At 31.9% G+C, this 10459-nt stretch overlaps 1 protein-coding gene across 4 annotated transcripts in view; it reads left to right on the top strand.

Annotated features, from left to right (window-relative positions):
• The window catches only part of LOC106461951 (apoptosis regulator Bcl-2-like), a 32558-nt gene that overhangs the window by 17217 nt on the left and 4882 nt on the right, over window positions 1-10459 (top strand). For all 4 annotated transcript variants that reach the window (XM_013921819.2, XM_022389052.1, XM_013921820.2 and 1 more), the window contains exon 3: window positions 10209-10320. In XM_013921819.2, coding sequence (XP_013777273.1) covers window positions 10209-10320 — 112 coding nt within the window. The remainder of the gene's footprint in view (window positions 1-10208; window positions 10321-10459) is intronic.

Here is a 10459-nt window from a genome sequence, read left to right on the forward strand (position 1 = left end):
AATATTTCTTTTTGTCATATGCATAATTTCAAGTCTTTATCTTTTCACCTGTGGTTTATTTTTAATTTTGCTTTCCAATTCTTTGTCTTTTATTCATTATCCCAAGATCCACAACATGTCCCATGCGGTGCTCTGTTGTTTATTATAGGGCGAGTCTCAAGCACAAATTCCAAACACTCGCACAACTACAAGTTAAACCTATAGTGAGAGACAGCTGGAACTTTACTTTGACCGTCTCTACTGACAGTCTATACTAGAAACAAGTTTTTTGTGTAAGACCTCTTAAACTTGAAAATTTTAACCACAGTGGATCATGTGAAAGCAAAAACTGCGGTTTTAATTGCTGTTTCAGATTTTTCTTTTTAAAATAAAGGAATAAAACTTAGATAATATAAAACCTTAAATTATAACACACTTGATAATAATAATGGCTGGAGACGGCTTGAATGGGTAATGAAGAAAAACTTTGATATAAGTTTAACATAACAGCAAATGTACAATGTTTCGACAAGGTTTGTCATCATCAGGTACTTGATAATAGTAATTTCATTAAAATACGTTTATAGAAAAGTGGTTTAATTCAATTTTAAATTTAACTCAGTACATGACATGCACAGAAAGTGGTTTAAAGAAAGGAGTTCAAAGGTTTAAACAGATGATTAGTTAATTGATATTTCAATATTATAGAGCCAAGCTTTCTCTCCCATCAAATTCTTCTTTCTCTCTTGAAGATGTCCCAAAATGTTTATGGGATCTGGATATTTTCCTTTACTACTAAGAATTGTTCATGAAAGTAAACATTTTCAGAATGATATCTTCATCATGCTTATATGTTGTTATTATATATTCTTGACTCGATTTGACCATTGTATTTAATACTATTGCTTATATTTTATCAAAAGCTACCAAATCGGAAATTTCCTCCATTGGAGAGTTTTTCACATTGTTTTTGGTGCTTCGTATTAAGACCTTTTTGTCGTCATTCAACTTTATTTTATTTTACTTTTCTTGCACTGCACTGATTTTCTTACACCTTTGTTGTTTCACTGTGAATTTAGGACTTTCAATTTTTGCATTATTTGATAATGAAGACAATTACTTTTAACGTGTAGTGATTAATGACCAGAGTTTTCTACATCATTCTCCGTATTGTTTTGCTATTGGTTTGTAATTAAATTTTAATCAAATTTTCTAAGAATTTTAAGTCAACATCATGCTTAATTTTGGAGTTTTGGACAATTGCTCGACCATATTTTGACCAATTTACATGGGATTTGGTACAAAGATAATTTTCTACAGGTTCCACACATTAACAAACAAAAATGGTAGATAAAATTATAATTTTAGTGTTTTTAACAATTATTCCCACATATTTTGGTCAATTTACAAGGGATATGTTATAAAGATACTTTTTCACAGACACCATAGATATATTTACAAAAATATGAATATGCTCATTTTTGGACATTTTAAGGGGGTTAAAAGATTAAACCTATATTTTTAGCACTGAATGAGAAAAGCTACTCTTTGACATAAGTATCTACTGGAAATGCATTTTCACTGTAGGAAAATTATAACATCCAAATTTTTATTTATATCACTTATTAGTTTTTAATTTTATAAGTCAATATAAAATAAATTCTCAATTTCTCCTAGTATGAGAATTGTGACATTTGCTCTTTAGGTATCCCCTCTTCTCTTATTTATTTACCACACTTCCTTGAAATACAAAATTTAAGGTAAATTACTTTGTTATAATGTTGTCATCCCTCAGGCAAAGCATAATTTTTTATAGCCTTCAATTTTATTTGATTACAGAGCTATAAACTAGAAAATCAGACCCTCTTGCCACACCCACCTATCACATCCTGTCTTTCACAAATTGCAAATAGTTGTCTCTGAAGTTTAGTACTATATTATTTATAACCAATAGAAAGCCAAGGTTTTCTGTACAGAGAATTGTCTATTTCTCTTCCAGTTCAAACTTGATTCCCACAGGAAACATATCAACAAGCTTAGCTCAATTTTTAATGGCTCTTCTCACTTAGTTAGAAAGCAAGAAAAATTTTGATAACTGTAGGACATTGTCTGCATTTTTCATGTTATTTTTCTGTGTTCATTGGTGCATTATTTAATTAAATATAAAATTATTTATTGCAGTAGTACCATTCGTGTAAAAAAGTAGGGTTAAGTTTCCTCTACAGTCGACAGTAAAAAAAAAGAATCAGGTAGTTAAATTACTTCTAGTTTTTTGTGTGTATTCTTAACTTATTAAGTTAGATTAAGTAAAATAAAGAATAATAATAATTTATCCTGAGGTATGCTCATGAGCATATCATGAGTAGCCCAGGCATTATGTAATTCAACAGGTTAACAACAGCTACATGTTCTCCAAATAATTTACAACTTCTGTGGGGAGAATATTGTTAAACATGGTTCAAAGAGCAATAAAACAAAATATTTAAGTAGAGACAGATGTATACTGTTACAAATTTAAAGTTATTTAAGATAAAGAAATATAGTTTCATGTTACAAGGTGAAGTCATTCTAGAAAGAAAAAAAGGGTAATTTAGATTTATTTCATGTTTTTTATGGTTGATATGACATCGGTCAAATTTACTGACCCTGTATAGAGTTAGGGCAGAGAAAATAACAAATATAAAGTTTTACTGCAAAAAAAATGTTTGATATTTATTTGGGATGTTTTAGAGATTACACAAATAAAATTTAATTTTTCAGATTGAGAAAGGTATTTTTAATCTTAACATCAAAATCACTTTGCACTTTGAGCAGTCAACACTTTGACTCCATATATTCATGGAGAAATTTTTATTAAAAATGCTTCATTAAAAGTTCTGATTTTTTCTCTTCCAAATACTTAATGATTATCGAAAGCTAGCAAAATTTCATAAAGATACACAAGACATATTAGATGTTATAGTATGGAAACTATAAAAGTCAATTTGGGTCATGGATTTGACTGATCCCATAGCTAGAAAGTTAAATTGAATCCTTTCTCATACAGCCACTTTTGTGTTGACTAACCAGACGGTAGGAAGCTGTAGATTTTGATTACTTCTGGGTTTCTTTACTTTCATTCTTTCTATCATACACTAGTATTGTCTTGGCATATCCTTGTCTTTGTTTTTAACTTCTCTCCTGCTTTGGATATATGTTATATTTTATATTTCCTTTTAATCTTTTAGCTATAACAGATTTCCACTATCATAGCCTATCCAATTGTGAAGCTCCTGTCTCCAATAGTTTTCTCCAGTTTACTACTAATTTACATAATTATATGATTATTACTGTTATTATTACTGTATACAAAAAGTTATTCCAGGGTAATTATTCTAATTGCATTTTCTCAAGTAGTCTAACATGTTATTAAAACCTTTATGCACCTCTATCACCTTGCTGTTTTTGCTATTATTTACTGCATGAATATTTCTTCTATACGTATGCATAATAACCTGTGGGTTAAATCTTAATTATCTTATTCTCGTGAGAAGAGGTTGGATCTGTGGATGGTCTTCAATCTACCCGCAAGGCCTTAGATCATGTGTTATTATATCTGATGTGGGATGCTTGCTTGAAAAGTTGCTAATGTGCTTTCACATCCACTGTGCTGGATTTGGCTGTGTTATCTCTTGCTATGTATTTGATACTACCAATACTTAATTCACTAGTTTGCATGTCGCTACTTGTCCACCTAACATGTTTCATCTAAAATTACATCATCCTGTACTAAACTGTCTGTGTTTATGTTTTCTACCCGCTCAATGTCGTTATCTTGTAATTCTATCTTGTCTAAATTGCTAATTCTCTTAAGTATTTTCTTTTCTGGCATTGCTTCTTCTGTTTTATCTGTTAACTGCTTATACTTATATGATCTAGGTTCTTTTACTTTCTTTAAGCAGTTAAAATGTATTAACTGTTTATTTTCACCATATATTTTTTGTAGTACTAATCTTGTTTGTTTGATAACTCTTAATGGTCCATTCCAAAGTTTTAGTAAATATTTAGTGTTTCCTTTTTTAACAATAGACATAAAATTAATATTTTATCTTGTTATTTGAATTTGCTTTTCTATGTTTTTCTTTGCATCATTTCCACTTTAGAGTCCTCACCAAGTGCATAATTTATTCTTCTAGTTCGTGCTATCTCCTGCATAAGTAACATTACATCTCTACCATGTAACAAAACGAAAGGATTTTCTTGAGTAGACTTGTTCTGTGCACTTCTATGTTCCAATAATAGTAAAGGGATCTGTTCATCTCATGTTTTCTGATCTTTCTCACACAATGTCATAAATCTAGTTTCATAATCAGCAGCAACTACTTTGTACTTATTTTCTGCATGAGAAGTAGGTTGTAGACCTAAAATATCCATAGTTATTATCTGGAATGGATTCATTAAACTTGGCATTCTCTGTAAGGGAGCATTTCTTAAATGCAAGCTGGTTTTTGCTTTTGGCAGTCTATACACGATTCACAATAGTTTTTAATATATTTTCCCATATTTGGCCAAAAGTACTTATTCAACTTTGGTCTTTGTAAATGCTAATAGGATGCAAGTAGTAGTAAGAACTCACGACTTTATTTTTCAAACCGTGTGGTATTACTACTATTTATTTGCAGTACTGTATTTGTGTTTCTTTTACTCTCCATATTTCTGCTTAGCTCCCTGCAATATCCTGTTTCTCAGTGCATTTATTGTGAAATCTTTCTTTTGTTCATTAATAACATGGTCTTTAATATCAGTTTTTATTTTTTATTTTCTCAATTGCCTGTTTTTCATTATTCTGTGTATTTCCTACTCTTATTGTCCTGAAATAAAAATATCATTTTGCTGACCTTGACAATGGGCCCTATAAGGTCATTAGCCACCTTAGGAATAAATTACCTGTGACAATGGTAAGTTTTCTACCTTACGGATAACATTGAAAGGTCTTGCTATCATGCACTAGTGCTAAGCCTTCTTGCTCTGTTACTGAATAATTCATTTATGCCTTTTCTAGCTGTCTACTCTGGTAAGCTATTGGGTGCTCTTTCCCATTTTCACCTAACTGTAAAGTACTGCACCAATAGCAAAACCTGAAGCATCTATGCTTAAAATAAATTCTTTACTGAAATCAGGATAACTCAAAATTGGTGCCTTTAACAGTGTGATTTGTAGTTTTTCATATGCTTCAGGTTTTTTATCTATCTACTGGAAACATGCTCTCTTGTAGTTACCTCAGTCAGAGGTCTTGCTAATATTGCAAAATGCAAGATAATCTCCTATAAAATCCTAAAATGCACGAATATCTTTAATTGTTTTTGGTATTCAGTAATTTTTATATACTTCTAATTTTTTTGGATGTGCTTTTACCTCCTGAGGTTACTATTTTCTTTCAAATGAAATGGCATTCGCATGGTTTCATCATTAAGTTTACCCTCTTAATCTACCAAACACACTTCTTAACCTCTGCAAATGTTCATCAAACTTGGAATGAAAATTATGACATCATCTAACTAGCAAAAACATTCTGAATCTTGTGAACTTGATAATACTACATCCATCAATTTCTGGAATGTTGAGAAAGTGTCGATTAACTGAGATGGAGTTCTATTAAACTGATAATTTCTAAATGGTAATATAAATGCAGCTTTAGCTTTATCTTCTATCTGTACTCACCAGTATCCCATTTGCAAGTCCATAGATGAAAAGTGCCTATTTTTACCTAACTTACTTAACAATTCTTGGATATTAGGTAATGAGTAGGCATCTTTAATAATAATTTTGTTAATTTTCCTAAAAATTCTTACAGAACCTTAAATAACCATCCTTTTTGGGGGCTAATACCACTGGAGATGCATAAGGATTACTAATACTGTCCTTTATTATTTATTGTTTAAACATCTTTTTTAATTCTACCCTGTCCTTCTCTGGTACTTCAAAGATTCTCTGTGCTACCATCTAACACCAGCTTGTGTTGTACTTTACTTGTACAACCATTGGGGTCACTTTTTCCCACAAATATATCTCTATAATTCTCTAATAAATTCACTAATTTAGTTATAAAACAAGGGGACACAGATAAATGTTTAGGAATTCATCAGATTCCATCTTCAATATCTAAAGCAAAATAAAAGAATTACATCATTCTAAGTAAGTAACTGAAGTTCCTCAAAAATATTTATACTGGAAATTAACAACGAGCAGATACGCAACAATATCTTTAGGTTCAATTAATACTTCTTCATCCTGTACTTTAGCTTCAACAAAAATGTAACCTCTCTCAGGTATTTTAGTTACTATTAATTAATCTCACAGGTGCTCTTTCAATCCTAGTTTCCTGTTTGTATGCTCTGTTGCCTAGCATAGATGTATAGTCAACTGAGGGGTTTATACAGCTGTGTTTTTTACTCTTAATGTTGATGTTTACCCATCTAATATTATCTTTTTCCTATTTTATTTTGCCTTGCTTTACTAGTATTTATTTCACTATAATTAGTACTAATACTAGTATTTCTGCTAGTACACATGCTAGGCTTAGGGCTTTTTATTTTTATTCCTTCTTTGTCTGATTTTTTTTTTCTTGAACACTTAGTCGTATTACCATGCCAACTTTGTATCACTGCTCTAAGGAGTATCAGTGCTTTTGTGTTTTTACTTTTGATTCTTAGCCTCACTACTTTGCTTAATGCTAGTATTCAGCATCTGACTATTAGTCTGAGTCAGTGGGAAAGTATTGTTTGTCTCCACTTTCACACACAAGTCAGAAGGTAAAATTCTTCAAAACCTAAGATCTCCATTTCTATGAGCAGCTTACCTCTGGTAATGGATATATCAGTGTCAAGAAATCCTGACCTAGTATACCATCATTCTATCTGCTTACAGATGTAAAATGAGTGTTGAAGTTCTAAATTTCCTACTTTTGTTTGAATGCTATACTTGCCTAGCATTTTAACAGAATGTCCTGTTATTGAAGTTAAAACACTTTTTTGAAACTTCCTTCCATGCATTATTTAACAGTATTTTATTTAGAAAACAAACCTCTTATTTAACAATGTTTGTTTCACAAATTCTCAGCAGAGAAGATCAAGCATTTATGTTAACTAACAACTGACATTCTTTATCCTCCAATTGTACTAAAACTACTGGCACAGCTTCATTAAAACTATTAATGCTTAAACTTTTATTCCATGCTGCCAGACCTACTTCTAATTTTGCTTTGTAACTCTAGCTGGAATTATATTTTTTTGCTTCACCAGGAAATGGTTTTCCTGAACTTTTTCTTAAACGTTGTAGCCTTTGGGGATTTTTTATTTTCTGCTTTCAGTGAGCATGTACAGTCTATAGCTATGTGCTATCTTAATCCATAGTTAAAGCATTCTATCTCCTCGCTATTTTTCTTAAAATATCCTTTCTTAGGGATATGCCGTAGCTTACTACAGTCAAAATATTTAGTCTCTGGCTTATTTTGTTTCTTATTCTGCCAACTTTTTCTCTAATTTCTGTTATTTACAGTGTTTATAGCAGAGTTCTGGGTTCTGTATATCTGTTTTTGGCATAGTTTTTTCCAAGTAACAACCTCAATTAAATCTAACAAAGTCGCATCTGCAGTATTTGTTTTATTTGCTTTTCTTTTTTTGACATTACTGGTCAAATCTCATTCATAGTCTCACTTTAAAGTATCATGTATCATTAATTTGTTAGAGTTTCTATATGCCCAATGAAGTCTGCTACCTGGCCTATGTAGCTTGTGACCACATATTCTGACCGATTCTTCCCTTTACCAGATTAAGCTATGAACTTAAGTTAATATGGTATTTGTTATTTGTCAAGTTCTGTATTTTTGCACTAACTTATAGGCTGAAAATTGAAAGCCAGTAGTGTCTCTGAGCTTGTCATAAGTTTTAATATAGTGCTTCACTTCTTCTGTGGTTCTTAATCTGAGAATATCTGCATTTGAAGTATCTGTCCACCCTGGTATTTTAGCTGCTTCATTGATGGAATCAATAAAACTCAACATCTTCATCAATTTTTCTATAAATTAATAGTATAAAATTGTTGAATGTTTAGCACCACATTTTCTTGTTGGTACTGGCGGATCTAACTGGCCTCCTGCGGCAGCTTTTAAATCTGCACCTGCTAGTCTTTCAGTTCTAGATCATGTACCCTCTTATGTTTTAATTCCTCCAGTAGTCATAGTTCTATTTACTTCTCTTATTACAACTATTTATGCATAATTATTAACAAATCCCAATGCTACCATGTTTTGGACTGGAGTGGATCAAAAACATTGCATTCCCTCTTCCTACTGTTGCCTAGATGTTGGGTTCGCAGATGAACTGGTGTTCTAGGTCTGCACACGTGCCCTGGCTAGGATGGTGGGATAAAAGCCAGTTTCCCTTCTGCTTCCTAGTATTGAGGTGAACACAGTAGGAACCCTCCTCCTACCATGAACCAGATGATAAATACCTGATATTGACATGTTTTGGACTGGAGATGACCCACTAAATATGATCTGATGTGCCCTAGCCACTCTATGCACTCTTTCTGCCCAATTTAGCGACATGCATTTTTACAACAAACAAACAGCATACCTGGTACAGGTGTGGTGTGGTCTCCTACAGGTGTATCCCTCTACATTGAAGTTTTACTGTCCATGAACTCACTTCATACACTTTCTGAAGGTTATAATCTAGATATATTTTGAACCAGTCCTTCCATCAGTTCAATGTAGGATTCTAGCTATTATGTGAATGGAGCTAAGGTATCGTATCAGAAATTATAATTTTCCTACACGTAAAATGTATTTCTGATAGATACCTTCTCTTACTTACACTTCCCACCCATCCTCCCCATTTCTGGTGCTTTTTTTTTTTTGCCCAATTTTGAAGTGAGGATTGGTTCCTATAGTATAGAGGGAGTCAACTGCACCAGGAGAATGTATTGCACTCCTACTGGTGGAGGGCTATCACATGCTTGTTTGCACATGGGGGTAGGTGGTAGTATCAATTCTAGTGGCAAGCAAAAATTGGGCCTGTAGAGGGCAGTACTAAATTAGAAAAGGTATTATTTAGGTGAAAATAAGGACCTATAGGAACTATACTTTAAGTGTAGGAAAATTTTATCATTTGTTATACTTAATGATATTGCAAAACAAAGAAATGTGGATCAATGTGGGATATCGGGACCATCCATAAACAGACCCATAACATGTCATACCCAGCCATGTAAGGATTTGCAGCATCATGTAAAAGTTTAGTCCACAAACATGAAGTTCAATGACAAAAGTTATCAACATGCCCAAGTCAACATAAAGATCTTCAGCTAGAAAAGCAACACAAGTTACATTCATACAAGTTCCTTCCATAACATATCTGTGCAACCATTGTATTTTCAAGCAGCTAGAAAATAAAATGAATATTCATGGTGAAGCTGCTTGGTGTGGTGCATATGTATTTTTGTGCAATTCAACTGACAATACTGGCACTGGGCAATCATTGTCCTCCAATACTAAATGGAATTGGAGAAGCATTCACGTAGAGTGATTTTGTTTGTGAAGATTTTTTAGTTTCTTCTCCTGTCTAAAGTTTTTTTTGTTATAGCTTTACCTTATACACATACACACACTAACTAATATGTATCTGTAGTATAGGGCTGTTAGTTATAGAAAAATTCCTATATTAGTTGTCTTAATTGTGTATAGAGTTGAAAGTGTAACCTGATATCTGCAACATGCTACTAAACCTGATATAAACCAGTATTTTAAGAACTCGGTTATGTTTACTGAATAAACAGTTCCGATTTGTGAGCGAACTTCAAATCTAAGTGTTATAGTGAGAAATTTGGTGTATTTTTTTTTTTTTACCTAACTACAGTAGAAATGTTTTAGGAATTTGACATTCTAAATGCATCATGGAGAATACTTGAATGATTGGAGACATTTACTTAAGTTAGAATTGTCCATTTAAGTGTGACTTATCATATCGAAAGAGAAAGTCTATTACAAAATTAAGTATGTTTGGATTATTCTGAATGCATGAAAAAACTAACCTTTCATTATAATACAGATTAATGTTTTTATTCAGTAATAATAATAATGAAATATACTTGGTAGATTTATGTTTATAGGTAAATAAATAATACTTTGTGTATCTAGTGAAACCATAAATATGTGTATGATGAAATAATGACTGTTTTCCATTATTTAGGACTCATAGTGGAAAGGAATCATGGACCAAAACTGGTAGGGAGCTCAGACATATTGCTGATGAGTTTGCTAAGAGTGCTGAGAGAAAAAAAGTTAAAGAAAAAGCCGATGGTGTAAGTTAGTCAAATTTTCATTTGTGCAAAATCAACTGCTATTTAAAACTTCAAAGATAAATGTTTTTAAGAAAAACATCCTAAATCATTTTATATATTTTTAGTACAGCAAATTGAAAAGTATACTGAAGTTTCAGTT

Source organism: Limulus polyphemus, unplaced genomic scaffold, assembly GCF_000517525.1.
Source record: "Limulus polyphemus unplaced genomic scaffold, Limulus_polyphemus-2.1.2 Scaffold1064, whole genome shotgun sequence".
Lineage (NCBI taxonomy): Eukaryota > Metazoa > Arthropoda > Merostomata > Xiphosura > Limulidae > Limulus > Limulus polyphemus.